This window comes from Tachyglossus aculeatus, chromosome X1, assembly GCF_015852505.1.
Source record: "Tachyglossus aculeatus isolate mTacAcu1 chromosome X1, mTacAcu1.pri, whole genome shotgun sequence".
Taxonomy (NCBI): domain Eukaryota; kingdom Metazoa; phylum Chordata; class Mammalia; order Monotremata; family Tachyglossidae; genus Tachyglossus; species Tachyglossus aculeatus.
Genome location: NC_052101.1, coordinates 62,043,521 through 62,064,674, shown reverse-complemented (window position 1 = coordinate 62,064,674; position 21,154 = coordinate 62,043,521). Strand labels below are relative to the sequence as shown.

The 21,154-nt window shown below is 39.6% G+C and overlaps 1 protein-coding gene across 2 annotated transcripts in view; it reads right to left on the bottom strand.

Annotated features, from left to right (window-relative positions):
• The window catches only part of MDFIC2 (MyoD family inhibitor domain containing 2), a 118,586-nt gene extending 97,838 nt beyond the window's left edge, over positions 1–20,748 (bottom strand). For both annotated transcript variants that reach the window (XM_038771895.1, XM_038771896.1), the window contains exon 1: positions 20,661–20,748. In XM_038771895.1, coding sequence (XP_038627823.1) covers positions 20,661–20,748 — 88 coding nt within the window. The remainder of the gene's footprint in view (positions 1–20,660) is intronic.
• Positions 20,749–21,154: the final 406 nt, after the last annotated feature.

Here is a 21,154-nt window from a genome sequence, read left to right as displayed (position 1 = left end):
CCAAAGTCACACAGCTGACAGTTGGCGGAGCTGGGATTTGAACCCATGACCTCTGACTCCAAAGCCCATGCTCTTTCCACTGAGCCATGCTGCATCCTATTAGCTCCCCAGCCTGCTAATCACCCCACCACCTTTTTGCCTGTCCACTAAAAATGAAAATTTGAGACCTTGGGATGGCTCCCTTTATCTTGCAACATCTCAAAGAAGGGTAACTAAATACAAAGTATTTCTGCCCTTTCACTTTACTGTGCCAGTTATTTCCTTATAGTGTGGATATTTTTCTATTTCTACAATTACTCATACTTCAAATGATGTCCAACCTGAGGGTGTCTAATTCAAGCAAAAGTCCACTACCTGCCACTGTGCTATCAAATTGCTTATTTCAACTTCAATCTACATTCTCCTAGACAATGGTTAAATTTTTCTTGAGAAACTGACTTTTCTAATTGTATTGACTGAATGGCATATAATGCCTTAGAAAAGTCCATATATCTGAATATCAGAAAGTAAGGCTTTGTGTAATATAATTTACTCACTGGAGAGATTGTATGCCAAGATTGAGATATTTGCAAATTAAAGCTAGGATTGGCAGCCAAATATCCTTGAGTTTGTAGGTGACTTACTCTCCTTATTAGCCATGCAAAAACACATTGCCATTTCCCAATCTACATGTAGCTGTGATAATTTTCCCACACTTTGAACTGATATGCTTTACCTTCAAGTACTTGTTTCACACAGATCACCAAACAAAATAAGATTTATATTCCCATCTTTCATTAGCTCTATGTTTTATTGGTTAGCTCAATAAGAAAGATTAAAATGAGTTATATTTTGTCTTTTAGACTTTGCTTATGTGGTTAATGAATGAATATTATGGAAGTGGGACTCCTTTACTTTTTAAATATGAATGCAGCAGTAGTGCAAAGTTGTAGTTCACTCTCAAATATTTAATTGCTAATATCAATAGAGAAATTGGCATCTATATCTCTCTTAATGTTGTAACAGTATTTCCCTTTCCATTCAAACTGCTTATGGCCATATTCCAGAGAGATGTGGAGAAACCTAATTTGTAATAGTAAGAAGTTCAAAGATGAATCATCAGCATTGACGTACCCAGTGACCTTTATTTAGTTGGAGAATTCCAGTGAGTACAAACAGGGATTGCCATTCAAGTTTGCTACCTCACATTCATCAATATTTATATTTGATTTTCTATTTAAGAAATTTCCTCAATAAATGTTAAAAATGATGTTTGAATCAATCATATTTATTGAGCACTTTGTGCAGCATTGTACTAGGCACTTGGAAGAGTACAACAGAATTAGCAGACACGTTCTCTACTCATAATGAGCTTACAGTCTAGAAGTGGAGACAGAAAATATGAATAAATGAATAATTTATAATGTATAATTTAAAGATAAGCACATATGTACTGTGGGTTTGGGGTTGGGACAAATATCAGGTATCCAAAGGTCACCGATCCAAGTGCATAGACAATACAGAAGGGAAAGCGAGGTGGGGAAAAGAGGGCTTAATTGGGGAATGTATGGTTTTACATAACTACAACTCTTTCTTTTTTGAATATCTCATGAGCAGTTTAGTCATTACCATTATATACAATACATGCTGTTTTGGACTTTAAAATGAACACAGTAAGTTAGGTTTTTCCTCCTACAAAAAATCTTTTTAAATTGATGAGCAGTGTTGCACTGAAATGTAAAATTTGGTCAGCTATTTTTCTGGACAGACTTGAAATGTAAAGTCAAAGGAGTAGCAAGAACTAGAGAGTTGGGTAGAGATATATTTTCTGTGATTCACTTGACTTTCTGAGAGTCTCATTCTGCAGTGTGATTTCAGTGAAACATTGCTTCTCTGTGATAGGATTAGAGGCAGTTATTGATGGGAATGTAAACTGTTTACCATACTCTTGTTACATTACTCACATATGGTTTTAATCCCTAGAGTGGCCAGAAGATCTATGAACTTCATTTGGATCCATGTATTCCATTTCCTCTCCTGCAAGAATCCAAGTGTGATCGACTAGATTTCTCCATGTGAAATGGGCAGCAGATGTTGGAATGTTCCATGATTCTACCCCATTTCCTCTGCTAAGTCCCCAAAACAAAGAACAAACCCATGAAACCAAGAGCCATCCTAGGGCTTTGGGACTCCAAGTTCTGAGCATTTTCACCTCTTGCACTAAAGAGGCAAAAGAGAAAGAGTAACCCAACAACGAAGAGCAGCTACTCTGTTCCCACCTGTAGGCAAAATGACTCTGCCTTGAATTGCATTCCATGTGCTGGTGGAGACCTAGGGCCTGAAGTGGGTGTGTGCCAGTCTTACTTATGAATCAGGGAACAAATATGTGGAACAAGGACTGTATCCAACCTGATTATCCTGTATAGTTGTGGTATAATAATAATGTTAGCATTTGTTAAGCACTTACTATGTGCCAAGCACTGTGGTATGTATTAAGCACATATTAAGTGCTGGGGCAGATACAAGATAATCAGTTTGGACACAAACTCTATCCCACATAGGGCTTACAGCACTTAGGACAGTACTTGGCACATAACGAATGCTTACAAAAATGCCACAATTATTTATTGTTATTTTTATTAATATTAGGAAAGTGTAGCCTTGTGGAAAGAGCACAGGACTGGGAGGCAGGAAACCTGGGTTCTAATCCCAGTTCTGTCACTCATCTGCTGTGTGACCTGGGGCAAGTCACTTGACTTCTCTGGGCTTCAGTTTCCTCATCTATGAAAATGGGGACAAAATACCTGTTCTACCTCCCCATTAGACGGTGAGCCCTGGGTGGGACAGGATCTGTGTCTGATCTATCACAGTATCTGTGGTAGACACTGTGGTACTTTAACTACAGTGCTTGTAACATAGTAAGTGCTAACAAATAAGCGCTTAGTACAGTGCTCTGCACACACAGTAAGCATTCAATAAATACAATTGAATTAATATAATAATAATTATTATTTTCATTCTCATCATTATTATATGATGCACACTCTTGGATGTGCATAGCTCCATTCTTTTGAGAGAATTGAGCTCAAAGTATAATATTATGCAATTTTTTTCTAAATTAATTGAACATTTTCATTTTCTTTGTTTTTAACTACTTGTTTCACAACTAGATTTAAAAAGTCAGTTATTTACATGCAAAACTCAAGTCAGCTTGGTCTATCACACTGGGCAAACATACAACCTTTCCTGCCTTAATTTATCCAACTGGGGATATGGGGATAAATGGGGATTAGACTAGAATCTTTGATTCCCTTTCTCCACAGGGATGTTTGACAATAAATGAGATGTGCTCTTAAAAAGATATGCATGATTCAATCCCTCAATCCCAAGATGATAATGATAATGATGATGATATGATGATGATTATGGTTCCTGCTGTTCAAATAACTGCCAGAATTTACTTTTTAAGATAGACTTACCCTTATCCAAAGATTTTTGGCAGGCTATGTGTGAGCAAAAATTGACTTTTCAAAATTAAATTGTGATCCCAATTAGGATCCTTGAGGCTTTGAGTAAATTCTTGAATGTGAAGCATATAAAATGTATTAGAAAATAAGATTTTTAAAAGGGTACATTCCCTGACCATTTGGTTTGTTATCAAGGAGGATTACCAGTGCAGTTGTTTCAACCATCCTTTGTTAGAGACAAATATTGGGCTGAATGGACCACTGGCATAGTTTATGGTCTTGTAAAAAGCCTACATAAATCAAAGTATAATAAGAACAGAATCAAAAAGCCTTTCATCAGAGCAAAATAGAGTGTGATGATGGTAAAGTTAGAGGGAGGACAGGGTTTGGGTGGGAAGATGAGGAATTCTGTTTTGAACATGTTAAGCTTGAAGTGTCGGCAGGACATCCAATTAGAGATGTCCTTAAGGTAAGAGGAAATGTGAGATTGCGAAGAAGAGAAATCAGGGATGGAGAGGTATATTTGGGAATCATCCATGTAGAAGGAAAGAGATCAAGGGTAGATAGGAAGATTTGGGAATCATTCATGTAGAAAGAGTAGTTCAAGTTTTGAGAGCCAACGAGTTCTCCAAGGCGGGGGGGGGGGCTAGAGAGAGAATAGAAGGGGACCAAGGATTGAGCCTTGAGGGGCTCCCACCATTAGAGGGTGGGAGGAAGAGGAGGAGCCAGTGAAAGTAACTGAAAAGTAGCAGCAAGAAGGGGAAGAAGGGGCCGGGGAGATGAGGGGGGGTGCTGATCGGGGGGAATGGAGGTGGGAAAATGAGGGGAGGATGAAAATGGAGGAGGGGAGAAGAAAATGGAGGGGGGAGAAGGTATACAGGGAGAAAATAAAGGGAGGTGAGAAAGGAAGGAAGGGGGTGAGAAAATGGGGGGGAGAGAAAATGGAGGGAAAGAGAGAAAGGAGGGGGAGAAAATGGAGGAGATGAGAAAATGGAGGGGGGAGAAAGTGGAAGGGGAAAGAAAATGGAGGGGGGAGAAGGTGGAGAGGGGGAGAAAATGGAGGAGGGGAGAAAATTGGAAGGGGAGGAGGACCAAGAGAGAACAGTGTTAGTGAAGCCAATAACATTCATTTAAAACATTCTTTTTCAAGTGGTCATATGTACTCTGTCATCTCAGTTTGTTATTGATGTTAGGGCACTGTAGGGTATCTTTACTACTTCCTCAAGTCATACCTTGCTAAACCATTGCTATTGTCCATGTCTTACATTTTTCCTAGATATCATCATCATCATCAATAGTATTTATTGACCATGTGCTTTGCACTGTTCTAGGCACTTGGAAGAGTACAATGCAGATAAAATGATAATAATAAATAATAATAATGGTATTAAGTGCTTGCTATGTGCCAAGCTCTTTTCTAAGCACTGGGGTAATTACAAGGTAATTAGGTTGTTCCATGTAGGGCTCACAGTCTTAATCCCCATTTTACAGATGAAGGAATTGAGGCACAGAGAAGTTAAGTGACTTGCCCACAGTTACACAGCTGATAAATGACAGAGTCAGGATTAGAACCCACAACCTCTGACTCCCAAGCCCAGGCTCTTTGCACTAAGCCACGCTGTTTGTTTAAAATAGAGAACAACTCAGGCCTTTGTGATATTTGAAGTCACAACCCCTGGTTTATGAGACCAGTGCCCTCATCCATGAGCTACAGAGCCTCACTTGCAATGGTTCTTGATCCCAAGGAGTTTACACTTTCATGCTTGTTTTGATTTTCCTAAAGCTGATAGTGAAAGTCAGTAAAAATGGTGATTTATTATTAAAGATTTATATCAATTTATTTATTCCCATTCCTACTAATACTTCTGTAATGAATACTTCTTGAAGGTACATTCCATACAAATGTGCTACCATCTTAAAGATTGAATGAAATAATAGAAAATAAAGATAAATGATTTAAAATTATTTATCTGCAGAATCTCTCAAAAGTGTGGTCTTTGCCTCTGTAATAGTGAATTAGTTGAAGTCTTAAGTGCATGATTAAAAAAGCTCTAATTTTAGCTGAAAATGGTTAAATACTTTGCATCTTCAGGTGGTGAGTCTCAGAGAAATAGGAATTCTTCCTTTGGAAACCAATTCTTATTGAAGTATGTTAATCTCTGGCAGACAGCTGTTTCTACATGCCAAATTCTCTTCCCACTGGGCCAGTATAGTTTGATTCCTGATCTGCAATGACTGTATTCACCACCAGTACATAAAATTTCAAAGAATAATAGTGAGCTAAGATAATTCTATATTTGATATACTCCATCATTATTGAATGAGAGTCTTTAAATCTGCTATTTTACTATCTTTAAAGGACTTCAGTTTGATTCATTCATTTGGTTTTAGTCTTGAAGCTGACATGGCATCTTTCAGGCATTCCAATGGGATCAGCATAATCAGTTTTTTAAATGATCTTATTGCTTAACAATCTTGGTTGGAAAGAGTAAGCTGAAATTTCAGATGTCAGGTTTTAGTAGGTGCCACTGCACTTTATTTGTAGACCTATGAGAGCATGGAAAAAAAAATCTCATCTGATCAGTAATTTCTTTTATTGAACTCTCCAAACCCGTAAGATTAAGTCACGAGAGAATCACAGTGGCTCTGACCCCTGAACCTCAGTGGAAGTCCAATTCATTTATAGTAACTACCATCCTTCCCGAAATATTCAGCACTTTATCAACAAGTACTTGCCAAGTTCTTGAGAGACTATTGTCTGATGAAGGGATTGAAAAATCAGGACCCTGCTTCAAGTCCCATTTTTGTGTAATTGGTCATCATTAACATGCCCTCCTCTTGACTTTTCTACCTTATGGGTTTTGTGGGTGTGAAATATCATGAAGAATATTTTGCTCCAAATCAAATTATGTATCTTTAATGTCTAATGTCCTTGCTCATGTGGACCTATTATGCACTAGTGGTATTTCTTTTGTGACAACCCTATTTTTATGTGCTATTACATGGTGTTTAAAGATAATGAGGAAATTTAGCTTTCTTGCTGCTTTTTTTTTTTACTTAAGCTTAGTGTCTAAGACCTAAATGATCAGGAAGACAAAAGATGATTTGGGATGACATTAATCATTTCAGTTTTTTTTATATCATACTTACAAACAAAGCTATACCACCTTGACTTAGCTTCTCTTTAAATGAGCTTTAGCAGTGAATAAGTACATGGCCTAACAGAGCTAGTAGGAAATGAAATCTTTCACCTTAGGTATTCAATAAAAGTCTGGAGATAAAGTATAATGATAACCTGTTGCCATCTTCAAAGCCCTGCTGAAATCCCACCTCCACTAGGGGGCATTCCCTGATTCATTTTTTTCTCCCCACATCATATCCTTTCAACTACCATCTCAGTACTTTTGCCTTCATTGGCCACCCTTAGCAATCCATCACTCAATCAATCTTATTTGAGTGCTTACCGTGTTCAAAGCACAGTACCAAGTGTTTGGGAGAGTAAAATACAACAGAGTTGGTACTTGAGCACTTTTGTGCATATGGATTTATGTATTCTACTCCTCAGCACTTATCTATTCATCTACAATCCATCTTCCCATTCTCCTTTTTCTCTTACCTGTAAATGTTTTTGTGTCTGTTTTCCCCCTTAAATGGCAAGCTCTTTGGAGGCAGAAATTGGATCTCTTGCCTCTATTGAACTCTCCTAAATGCTTAATACAGTGCTCGGCACACAGTAAGAGGTCAACAAATACTAATTGATTGTTGAAATTTCAACAAAATGGCAATTCTGAGTAGAAAGTGCTTGAATTTATTGATATTGAACAAATTGCATTTTCATTTTTAAAGCATGTAGGACTACTCATTTGATAGATAATCATATAGACTAACCACTGTAAATAAAGCACTTGAAAAAAATTAAATTGATTTGTAGCTAGTACCTCAAGATGGAAATATTTTGATGTTTTTCATCTGAAAGTGTCTTGCACTGAAACACAGTGGAAAATGTATTAAATCTGAATTAAAGGGAATTTCAGTATGCTTGCAAATGGATTAGTATGCTAAGAGCCTTTCTGGATCTCCCTCTTGCAAACAAACTTTGCCAGTTTGGGTCTCTGGTGAGTAAATTATTGCAGTTATTCTGACTGGATAATAAATGATATATTTATGTATTCTTATAATAGCTTTATTTAAAAAAAATTCTGCCTACAGAAGGTACCAAAATCATGTATGATATTCTTATAATTGCTTTTGGCTACATTCCATAAACACCAATTCCAGATGGTGATAGAACTCAGGTGTGGCACCTCAAAACTTAGCTTGTCAATACCACCATTGCCTTTCTCACATCAAACCAATGTTTTGGTGTTACCTGTGGGGCAGTAGATGAATGAGTTTGAAAATCCTGCTGTGACACAGAAGAAAATCCCTGTAATCTGAAAAATTACAGGCATACCCCTTGATACAATTGCCTTTCCTTCCTTGAAAATGTATTTGTATCTTGAATGGTTATGTCATGCAATATGTTTCTCCAGAGATTTACATGTGATTAGTTAGGTTCCATTTCAGAACCAACCCCATTGTGAATGCTGAGTAAATCCCTCCCTGCCTCCTCCCCATAGTCCCAGCCCTCAAACCTTCCCTCTTTCCATCAGCTATCTTGTCCTTCTCCCTCACCCCATACTCACTGTGCCCCCCACCCAACATGTATGATCCCATGATGCCATGGCCACGATTGTGGCTATTCCCCTTTCCCTTCCCTGCTTGTAGCTCTCCCAAAGCCATCGAAATTAGAAGAGAGAGAGGCTGGAGAGTCCCTTCCATGGCCTTTACACCAGCTGCCCACTCCTCCCTTCCACTCTAGCCACTTAATCAATCAATAATATTTACTGAGCATCTACTATCAGTAGAGCAATCTATCCATGATGTTTTTGGAGTGCTTACTGTGTCTATATGGCCACGTGGGTTTCAATCCTGGATCTGCCACATGCCTGCTGTGACCTTGGGCAAGTCATTTAACTTCTCTGACCCTCAGTTACCTCATCTATAAAATGGAAAAAGACTGTGAGCCCCATGTGGGACAGGGACTGTGTCCAATCTGATTACCTTGCAACCACCCCAGTGTTTAGTATAGTGCCTGGCACATAGTAAGCACTTAAATGTTATTACTACTTTTATTTTTATTATAAGCATTTGGGAGAGTGCAATACAATATTCATTCATTCATTCATTCAATTAAGGAGAGAATGATTGGAGAGACTGGGCAAGAGCTGAATTTGGTGTTTGGAAAGGGACGGATAAGGTTGGAGAGGGTGCAGGCCGAGGGGAGGAGAGGGAAGGAGAGAAATTGACTTACCTGCAGCAATTGGCTGAAACTGGGGTCAGACATTGGTACACTGAATTATGAAAAGTTAGTGCGTGTCATATCCCTGGGGTGGATGAGTTATGCGGTGGTCATAACCCAGGGTATACCTGTGTACCTCTTTGCTGCATCTGTTCAAAAATCATTCTCACTGTGATTACTGTTTGGTTCCTTGAAGGACAGAAGTTTATCTAGTTATCAATTGTAACCTTAGAATCAGGTTATATATTCATTCAAAATGTGGGTGTCCCAGGTGTGTTTATTCAATTCCATTTAAGAATACAATTTAGGAGATGACTTCCCAGAAAAATGATTCTTGGTGAAAAATATGCTAATTAAGGAAGAGATCACGATAGACAAAATAGAAGGCAGCTTAACACTGATTCCCTAGAAGACAGTTGAACAAATCATCAAAAATTCAATTTGCAACCACCTAAAAGATTATTAAATACTAGGAAGCCACCAACATGATTTTATGAAGAGCAAATCATATCAGTCCACTTTAATGTCTGCTGATTGGTAGAGCTTGTACTGAGTGATGTTCCATGAGTATAGGTGGTGGGGCCTGAGATCTATCTTTATCAGTATCCCAAACTCAAGAATCAAGAATATTGGTTACACCTGATCCTAAATTGAATAGAGTTACTGGGACTTTGAAGTTAGGCACAAAATTTCAAAGTAATCTTGATAACTGGAAAATTGGCACCAGAGAATGGGGATGAAATTTAATAGTAACAAGGGCAAGGAATTCAACAAGAACAATAAAAACCAAACAATACATAACACTGGATGGTAGAACTGACCAGACATAAGTACAACAGAAATTGACCTCAGAATCATAGATGACCAGAAAATGAATATGGGTGAAGAGTGGAAAGTTGCTAAGGAAAAAAGAAATTGGAGAAGATGATGAATTAAAAAAGAGCATGATATACAAAAGTCAGGAAGTGATCCTACAGTGTTGCTTAGTTAAAAGAGCCTGGGAATTCTAGTCCCAGCTCTGCCATTGGCCTGCTGTGTGTAACCTGGGGCAAGTAACAGACTCCCTGTGACTCACTTTCTTCATCTTATAGGGGTGTTTCAATCAATCATATTTATTGAGCACTTACAGTGCAGGACACTGCACTAAATGTTTAGGAGAGTACACTATAACAGAGTTGGTACACATGTTTCCTGTCCACAAGGAGCTTACAGTCTAGATGGAGAGACATACATCAAAATAAATTGTGGATATATACACACAAGTGCTGTGGGGCTAAAGATGAGGTGAATAAAGCATAAAGAGCTAAATGCATAGGCAGTACAGAAGGGGGAAGGATTAGGAGAAATGAGGGCTTAGTTAGGGAATATCTCTTGGAGGACCTGTGATTTTAATAAGATTTTGAAGGGGGGGAGAATGGTGGTCTGTTGCACACGAAGGGGGAAGGAGTTCCAGGCCAGAGGCAGGATGTGGGTAAGGGGTCAGCAGCGAAATAGACGAGACTGTTGGCATTGGTGGAGTGAAGTGTGCAGGCTCATTTGGAGTAATAATGGTGGTTTTTGTTAAGCACTTACTATGTTCCAAGCACTGTTCTAAGAACTAGGGTAGATACAAGGTAATCAGGTTGTCCCACATGGGGGCTCATAGTCTTAATCCCCATTTTACAGATGAGGGAACTGAGGCACAGTGAAGTGACTTGCCCAAGGTCACACAGCAGACAAGTGGCGGAGCTGGGATTAGAACCCAAGACCTCTGACTTCCAGCCTGGGCGCTTTCCACTAACCCACACTGCTTCTCAGGAAATAGGGGAGGTGAAATAGGAGGGAATGAGGTGACTGAGGCTTTAAAGCCAATGGTAAGGAGTTTCTGTTTGATTCGGGGGTTGATGGGCAACTACTGGAGGTTCTTGAGGTGTGGTTAAACATGGAATGAATGGTTTTGTAGCAGCATGACCTAGTGGACAGAGCAAGGGCCTGAGATTCAGAAGAATGTGGCTTCTAATCCCAGTTCCTATGCTTGACTGCTGTGTGACCTTGGGTAAGTCACTTAACTTCTCTGTACCTCAGTTACCTCATTGGTAAAGTGGAGATTAATACTGAGAGCTCCATATACCTGGCACATAGAAAGCACTTAAATACCATTTTAAAAAAGTATCTGGGCAGCAGAGCGAAAATATGGATTGGCGTGGGGAGAGACAGAAAGCAGGGAGGTCAGCGAAGAAGCTGATGCAATAGTCAAGGCAATATAGGATAAATGCTTGGATTAATGTAGTTGCAGTTTGGATAAAAAGGAAAGAGTGACTTTTAGTGTTGTGAAGATTGAATCAACAGGATTTGGTGATAGATTCCGTGGGTTGAATGAGAGAGAGATGAGTCGAGGATAGCACCAAGGTTATAGGCTGAGTATAGTGTTTGTGAAGAAATGCCCAGAGAACCACCACACTAGCATGAAGAGAAGCAGCATGGCCTACTGGATAGAACATGGGCCTGGGAGTCAGAAGGACCTGGATTCTAATCCCAGCTCAGCCATTTGCCTGCCGTGTAATCTTGGACAAGTAACTTCACTGGGCCTCAGTTCCCTCATCTGTTAAATGAGAATTAAGAGTGTGAACCCCCTGTGGGACAGGACCTCAATCCAACCTGATTAACTTGTATCTACCCCAGTGCTTAGAACAGTGCTTGACACATAGTAAGTGCTTCACAAGTAACATAATTATTGTAATTAAGTCCAGAAGCCACTGCAGCAGCCTCACCCGCTCCCGACCACCACCACTGGGAACCAACCCTATCTCTGCATGAGGAGTGTAGCCAGCAGAAGTACGTCTTCCCTACTGATAGAACTGTAAGACCGTTGGGACAGAGGAACAGGGGACTGTGGCCCAGCCCCGTGCATCATCTCCCAAGGCTCCCTCCTCCACAGACTCTTCTCCCATGTAATGTTCTTAATTTATGAATTAATTAACATCCTTTCCTTTTACTATGTGTCTCTTCTCCAAGCACTTAGTACAGTGCTCTGCACACAGAAGCACTCAATAAATACTATTGAATGAATGAACTTAGATTGTGAGCCCCCTTTGGAGTAGTTGTGTTTTACCCAGTGCTATGCATTATATTCAGCAAACAGTAGTCAGATATTTATTTCTTGATAGGAAAGTGTTTTGGAAAGCTATAAATACTATTTGTTAAAAGAGCAAGGCCACAGGTGAAGCAGGGGACTTTAAAATCCTTTCAAAGCAGGGCTGGTAGGAGGATTGCTAAGGAAGGGAGCATGAAGTGCAAACTCCATATTGCAAAGAGGCTGGTTTCACCTACAGCTCTTGAGACATTCTGGGAGGAGGGAGTGTGAGTGGCATCACAGAATCATCAATGTCAGTCATGTTCCTACTGGGGCATGAAGTGCAATGATCAATTAGGCAAGCAGTGATAAAGGACACAGCACAGTGTGTGGGCTTTTTGCCCCCCATAGCCAGCTACAGGTAGAGTTGGTGCTAAAGTCCATGTCCCCTGATTCCCAGAATAGTGTGCTTTCTATTGGCCTAATGGAAGGGCTACTTGAAATAAGTAGTGAAGTGAAACAAAAACATGCTGGAAAGGCAAGCAGAATTCAAGGTGAAACCAAATACATTTAGATTACTCCAGGTTTTTTTTAAGGTCTTTGAATCTTGTAAGTATTCTAGTGTCTATTTTGCTCATGCAAAATCTGAAATCTTGCACAGTTTAAGCATTGAAACAATCCTGAATCCAGCAATTTAAGTAGAATGACAAAAATGTTGACGTATAGAGAACGAGGCTGGGAGTCAGAAGGTCCTGGGTTGTAATTCCAGCTCCACCACTTGTTTGCTGTGTGACCTTGGGCAAATCACTTCTCTGTGTCTTAGTTCCCACATCTGTAAAATGGGAATGACTGAGGGTCTTGTGTGGGACATGGACCGTGTCCAACCTAGTTAGCTTATATCTACCCCAGCATTTAGAAAAGTGCTTGGAACATAGTAAGTGTTATGGAACATACCATAAACAAAATATATAAGATGATTTTAGATTTGGGTAGCCAAGTGAATTCCAAATTGATTGGAATGAGACATGCTACCTTTATGGGCTATCTTCTTCTTACTCTCTCTCTCAATAACAATAGTATTTCTGTTTTGCCTTGCAATTTCACCCCTTGTGGTAAGCACAGTATTCCCAATTTGCATTCCATAGTTTTCCTATAAGTAACAGTGCCTGTGAAGGTAACGTGGAGCACTTAGGTGAACAACAACAACAAAAAAACACTTTCCCAGAACTTTCCGCTATATTGTAGGCATTGATTGTCTACAACACACGTTAATCTCTGAATCTCCCCCTTCACACCTCTGTCCTAAACACCATAGTAATAATAATAAAAATCATTAATAATTATGGTATTTAGTAAGAACTTACTATGTGGCAGGTTGTGTGTCAAGTACTGTACTTAGTTCTGGGGTAAATAGAATATAAGCATGTCAGACACAGTCCCTGTCCCACATGAGGCTCTCAGTCGAGGTAGGAGGGAGAACAAGTATTTTATCCTCATTCTACCAATGAAGAAACTGAGGCCTAGAGAAGTTGTGACTTGCCACTAGGTCACACAGCACGCAGAAATAGAACTAGAACCCAGTTCTAGAACCTCTGAATATCAAGCCCATGTTCTTTCCACTAGTCCACACTACTTCAGTGTTGTAATGTTATTTACAGAGAAGCAGCATGGGCTTGAGAATCAGAGGACGTGGGTTCTAACCCCAGCTCAGCCCCTTGTCTGCTCTGTGACCTTGGTCAAATCACTTAACTTCTCTATGCCTCAGTTACCTCATCAGTAAAATGGGGATTAAGAATTTGAGCCTCATGTGGGACAACCTTATTACCTTGTATCTACCTCAGTGCTTAGAATACTGCTTAGCACATAGTAAGAGCTTAACAAATACCATAATTATTATTATTATTACTCAATTTTGGATGATCAATCAATCAGTGGTATTTTTTTGAACACTTATTGTGTGCAGGCGGATCTTGGCAATGTTGCGGAGCTGTGACCGGCAGGTTTTAGTGATGGCTTGGGTGTGAGGGGTGAATGAGAGAGCGGAGTCGAGGATGACACCAAGGTTGCGGGCTTGTGAGACGGGAAGGATGGTAGTGCCATCAACAGTGATGGGAAAGTCAGGGAGAGGGCAGGGTTTGGGAGGGAAGACAAGGAGTTCAGTCTTGGACATGTTGAGTTTTAGGTGGCGGGCAGACATCCAGAAGGAGATGTCCTGAAGGCAGGAGGAGATGCGAGCCTGGAGGGAGGGGGAGAGAGCAGGGGCAGAGATGTAGATTTGGGTGTCATCAGCGTAGAGATGATAGTTGAAGCCGTGGGCACGCTATCCTCTCCATCCAAACCGCTACCCTGCTCGTTCATGCTCTCATCCTATCCCGTCCGGACTACTGCATCAGCCTCCTCTCTGATCTCCCATCCTCGTGTCTCTCCCCACTTCAATCCATACTTCACGCTGCTGCCTGGATTGTCTTTGTCAAGAAACGCTCTGGGCATGTTACTCCCCTCCTCAAAAATCTCCAGTGGCTACCAATCAATCTGCGCATCAGGCAGAAACTCCTCACCCTCAGCTTCAAGGCTCTCCATCACCTCGCCCCCTCCTACCTCACCTCCCTTCTCTCCTTCTACAGCCCAGACCGCACCCTCCACTCCTCTGCCACTAATCTCCTCACCGTGCCTCGTTCTCACCTGTCCCGCCGTCGACCCCCGGTCCACGTCATCCCCCTGGCCTGGAATGCCCTCCCTCTGCCCATCTGCCAAGCTAGCTCTCTTCCTCCCTTCAAGGCCCTACTGAGAGCTCACCTCCTCCAGGAGGCCTTCCCAGACTTAGCCCCCTCCTTCCTCTCCCCCTTGCCCCCCTCTCCATTCCCCCATCTTACCTCCTTCCCTTCCCCACAGCACCTGTATATATGTATATATGTTTGTACATATTTATTACTCTATTTATTTATTTTACTTGTACATATCTATTCTATTTATTTTATTTTGTTAATATGTTTGGTTTTGTTCTCTGTCTCCCCCTTCTAGACTGTGAGCCCACTGTTGGGTAGGGACTGTCTCTATATGTTGCCAACTTGTACTTCCCAAGCGCTTAGTACAGTGCTCTGCACACAGTAAATGCTCAATAAATACGACTGATTGATTGATTGATTGGAAGAGTACAATACCAAAGAGTAGGGATAGGCAATCCCTGCCCACAAGGAGCTTACAGACTCAAAATCTGCTATTGGATAGATTAAAATAAATTGATCACTCCTTGAATTGAATTAGGTTCATTTATGTTGATCATTTCTGTATTTGCAGTATTCAGTTTATGCAAAACATACCCTCTATTATCAAAAGTGAGGCCTTGAAAAACACAGAAATACCAACATGCAAAGACAAGGCACTTGTCCCAACTATGAAGATGTCACCATAGTAATTAGAGCCATTAAAAAAATGACAAAGCACTTAGACCCAATGACAAAGCTGCTGAGATCTACAGCCTTAAACATAAACATTTGCCTAAACCTTTTCTTAATACATGAACCCCTGAAAAAATGATACAGCATCTCAAAGATGTCACCATCCTCAAGAAGAAAGGTGAAAGATCACTAGATGCAGAAGTACAGGGAACAACACCAAGGTGTTTATGCAGTTAAGATAGACTTCATGAATGCTTTTGATGCTATCATTAAATAAGGATTTACAGAACTGCTCAGTACATTTGGCTGCCCTGAATATTTCACTAAAATTCTGAGACTGTTAAATGGTGGCATGACCGATGAGGGCATTAACAGAGGTGCCCTATCTGATCCTATAGCTATCACCAATGATAAAGCATGGATAATAATAATGATGGTATTTGTTAAGCACTTACTACATGCCAGGCATTGTACAAAGCAAATTGGTTTGGACACAGTCCTTGTCCCACATTTCACAGATGAGGGAGCTGAGGCACAGAGAAGTGTAGCAACTTGCCCAAGCTCACACAGCAGACAAGTGGCAGAGCTGGGATTAGAACCCAGTTCCTTATGACTCTCAGGCCCATGTTCTATCCACTAGGCAACATTACTTCAAATCTATTCAATTTATCCTACACAGCCATAGTGGAGTTGCAGCAAAGGAACTGGATGCAGCTGTTAAAACATGCACTTCACTCTTCCAGAAAACTCTTCCTATTCAACAGGCTACAAATGTCCCTTTAACTTCTAGAGGCAATCATTCAAGAATTGCTTCATGTGGGTGAGATATGCTGTTGGTTCAGTGGAAAGAGCACAGCTCTGGGGATAAGGAGATCAGTGTTCCCATTCCAGCTCTGTAAGTAGGGGAAAGCCTGATGAGGCTGCGCCATATCAGGTGGCAGTTTCTGATGAAAGAACCACTTCAGGCATTCCAGTAGTAGGACGGGCCCAGCAGAAGTATTAAAAAAAAAACCTGATTTACGAGGGCAGCAAAGATTACAGTGGCTACTAAAATAGCCGCCTGCTGAGTTATGATGCTAAAACATGGCATCAGCACTATGCTGTGGTTACTTTGGTTGTGAATGAGTCTCGGATTCATTGGCTTTGTCACACAGTGGGAACACGACTTGCTGGCATGAGAGAGTGTGAATGGTGCTGTGCAAATCCCTCCCAATATAATCAACTGCTAGGCACAGGTTCCTGTCCTAAGACTTCATCCGTCATTTCAGTGGGGGACTCCGTCATCATATGCAGATGACTGCACCCTACAAGGACACACCCAAGAAGGCATGCAAATATTTATAAAACACATTGATGATTTAGCCAATCCCTAGAAACTGAGGAGAAATGAAGAACACCAGGGATGCACTAGACACTACCAAAGATCTTCGTTGACAACTTGGAGTTAATTTTCATAATATAATTTTGGTGCCTAGGCAGCACACTGGCCAACAAAGCAAGGATAGAGAAGGAAATAAGAAAATGGAATCAAGAAGGTCAGTCCATCCTTTGAAAGACTGGCAAACAGATTATGGCTCCAGATCAAACTGAAGGTTTACAAAGCTGTAGTACTGTCTAGCAATGTTTTATATCCCTAGATTGTAAGATGGTTATGGTCAGGGACCGTGTCTGCTAAATCTGTTGTACTATCCCAAGCGCTTAGTGCAGTACTCCACACATAGGAAGTTTTTAATAAATTTCACTGATTGACTGATAATCTTCTTTATGGTTGTGGGACTTGGATCCTCCTCAGACACCATCTCCAACTTCCACTGTTTCTTCGGTGTCATGTACGGGACCCACTCAACATCAAATGGACAGACAGGGATCCAAACAATGAAGTCAGTCTCCTACTGTTGAAGATATGCTCACCTGAAAACAGCTTCCCTGGATAGGTCCTGTCAGGAGAATCCATGCAGTACAATATCTAAACAGCTGCTGTTTGATGAACCAGCAACCAGAAGCAAAGGGGCAGAAGAAACCCTTTTGTGATTAAGTGAAGTGCAAACTCAGTCTGGAAGACTGAACAGCATGGCACATTGCAATCAAGAAAAAAGTGGTTCTTTTTGAGCGGAAGTTTTGAAAGGATCATGAAATGAAGAGGCAAATGCCAAGTTCCAGAAATGACAAACACAACAGCACAACAAAAGGCAGTGTCTGGGTGTGTCCACACTGTGATTGGGACTACGAGTCTAGTATTGACACATTTGTCTTTAGGTGAATTTCACTGTCAGTGGCATCTTCGTTGATTAGGGAACACTAATTAGTTTGAATTTCCTCCATGTAGTAGGCCTCTAAGACTGACATGGATATTTTGTTCCATAACAACTGCTTTACATCAGAATCAATAAAAAAAAGCATACAGTGTCCATCTGCAACTTGTTTTGGGTGAATTTCTCCAACACCTTTTCATTTAGACTTTGCCAGATGATATGGCTAATTTTTCTCAAGAAGATGAATCTTGTATGATGGTAGAGCAACCGTTACCAAATAGTTTGTAGAACCCTCATGATAAAGAGTATGAGAGGATCTCCAAGTCTGTCATAGTGTGCTCTCTGCCTTGAAATCCTGAATCATTTCAGCGTGGCTCAGTGGAAAGAGCCTGGGCTTTGGAGTCAGAGGTCATGGGTTCAAGTCCTGGCTCCACCAATTGTCAGCTGTGTGACTTTGGGAAAGTCACTTAACTTCTCTGTGCCTCAGTTACCTCATCTGTAAAATGGGGGATTAAGACTGTGAGCCCCCCGTGGGACAACTCGATTGCCTTGTAACTTCCCTAGTGATTAGAACAGTGCTTTGCACATAGAAAGTGCTTAATAAATGCCATTATTATTATTATCATATAGTCTGTACATTATAATCATTTTATAGAGTCTTAGTTGTGAGACTGGGAAGAAACAAAATAGGAGTCCTTCTTCTTCTCCCAGTGTTACCTGCCAGGATTTAGGACTAGAGTTTCGGATCAGAGTTAGTAATGCCATCTGATTGCAACCATATTGCTAAATGAAGTATAAGAAAATAGGATGTTTCCAAGACAATCCTCCCACATCTGTGTAAAGCCTCAAAAAGCAGTGTGTCTCCTATACTTAGGGTGATTTCTATCACTATGATCACCAAATTACATGTTAAAATGGGAGTCAAATAATTTCAAATCAGTTATTCTTAAAAGATGGATAAAGAGGATGGAAAATTAGTACTAGAGACTTCTAAATGCATTTCCACATGATAAGAAAAGCAGCATGGCCTAGTGAATAGAGCACTGGCTTTGGAGTCAGAAGGACCTGGGTTCTAATCCTGACTCTGCCACTTGTCTGCTACATGACCTTGGGCAAGTCACATAACTTCTCTGTGCCTCAGTTTACCTCACCTGATAAATGAGGATTAAGATTGTGAGCCCCATGTGTGACATGTACTATGTCCACCTTGATTAGCCTATGTATACCTCAATGCTTACTGGGTGCCTGGCACATAATAAGTGCTTAGCAAATACCATAAAAAATGGTTCTTGATGAAGACCGAAACCAAGTTACTTACAAGAGAACAAGGAGGGTAGCACTAACTGCTGCTCCCCAGTAAAAAGAAAAAAAAATGTTGTCATCGAGCATCTGGATCATTTTCTTTTTATGAAATATAGTAAATCTAATTTCAGTGAGCTTAAATTAAGTGTCCAAATGGGATAACCCAGGTCACTTGGGAAATTAGATTTTATAAATGAAAAACATCAAATACCTAGGCTGTATTTACAAGACAATTTTTAAAAAGTAAAATATTCCTTTTTTAAAAAAAAGTTTGAATTGTTGACCATTGAGATTAAAAGCAAAATATAAATTGTTTGGGCAGGGAGGAAGTTGAAAGGAATAACAGTAGAGGGGGATCAAATTAGTCTTCACAGAACTCTGATGCTTCAAGAACTGATTAAAAGGAGAAAGAAGACTAGATAGATCAATTGATAGAATTATTTAACATGGTTACTCTCAAATATTTGGGACTCATGGCAAAAGTCTAAATGAAATGCTTGGTCCATTGCACATGGTAGATGCAACTCTGGTATAATTCATGAAGAATGTTCTACAGCTTTTAATAAAATTTCCTGTTTTAACAATTCCACTAGTTTAAAAAAGAATAACCATATATTTTTCAAAGACAATGGTTTGGATAATAAAATAGTTCTATACAAAGTATAAAAGAGAATAAGAAGTCTTATCTAAAATATTAGCCCTCCCCCCCACCCATTAAGTGCAGCTTCTAACAGAAGCTGAATAGTGATACTGTCCAACAGTCTGGTTAAACATTTCAGGTGAATGCATAAGAGCTTAGTACAGTGCTCTGCACACAGTAAGCTCTCAATAAATATGACTGAATTTCCCAAAATGTGTTTGGGCTGAGAATGCGATCAGGGAAAAAAGTGGTTATGGAGAAGATGCATGAGATGTAGGACATTGTTTTAAAAAAGCAATAAAGCACTTTGAATATGACATTTTCCAAAGTATAACTTTATGAGTCTGTTTAGGGCTTCTCTTCCAACTTCAATAGCTAACTTGGCATGCGGACATATATGCAGCCTATGTACTGCATTTCTGACTAATACTAGTAGGTGACGTTTAGAATATTTCAATACCATTAGAAGTGAAAAAAAATTGGTGTGTCATTTGTTTAGTTATGGATCTGTTAGTGAAGAAAGCAAAAAATTAATATTTGTGAGGTGTTTGTTTTTTAACCATGAAGACGGGATTCTAATTATTATGTTTTATGTGAAAAACTGTCAGTGTACAGATAGACCATAATGATTATACAGACAATATATATATATATATATGTATATATATATAATAAATATATATAAATTAAATAATGCACTATTGTGTGAGAACATATTGATTTGTATGTGTATTTCAGGCAATGGTATTACGCCATGTTTTGGTGGTAACTGCATCACAATCCCCCTGAGAGACTCTCTTCTCTAATTGCAGAGGAGGTGATTCTATTTGTAGACTTTTAAATCCTACCGTAAGTGCTCCTTTTTATTGTAAAAGATAATTTCATCACTATCCCGCCCAGCATTTGGTTTCCTTCAGCTTCCATAGGGAAAATAAGAATAATCCTGAGCAGGTCACCTTCTTTTACCCCATATCCTTCAAGAGGCAATGTACATATTGACCACATCACATATTTGAAAAACAACAAAACAGCCCTCCTTTCCTCGTGACCCTAGGCTTTCAGTTACAAGCACTTTCCTGTTAGGAACAATAGTCCCAACTTGGAAAAATAGGAGTATTCATCCATTTGGGATGCCTGAGGAAATTGATTTGCTTTCTCCTACAGTAACCCTTTAGATAAACATAATCCAAACTTCAAATAATGAAAAGAATGCAAACAATAGAACTTACCTTCATTCAACCAAGAAATATTGTTTTTATCAGTTTCAAAATGCTCTGCTGCTCTGCTTTTTATGTTTTCTGGTTCAGTTTCTGACATCTGAGAGGAAATAGAATTGTGGCATGAAAAGTTTTACTAAGAAGCAAAGTTTACAATTTTTGAATTTATTCTATCCAGAAACTTCATTTAATATTAAAATGTTTCCCCATTTTTTCTGATTACTGCCTAAAGTTCAAAATCTTTTAATACTTTTCCCATTAGTTAAATTTTACATGCTAAAGCATTTTTCTGATGATTTATGTATATAGTATCTTCAATAATATAAAGTACTATAATTTTTTATGAACTGTATCAGTAATAAATTCTTCATGTGCAAGTAGAACAAATACACTTGCAGACACCAAATTGTAAAAGGTATGCAGTGCCAGTTTGATATGATTTTAGCTTACTGTAAAATATAAATAATAATAAAATATTTATAAAGGGAACCTTTACAGTGTATAAC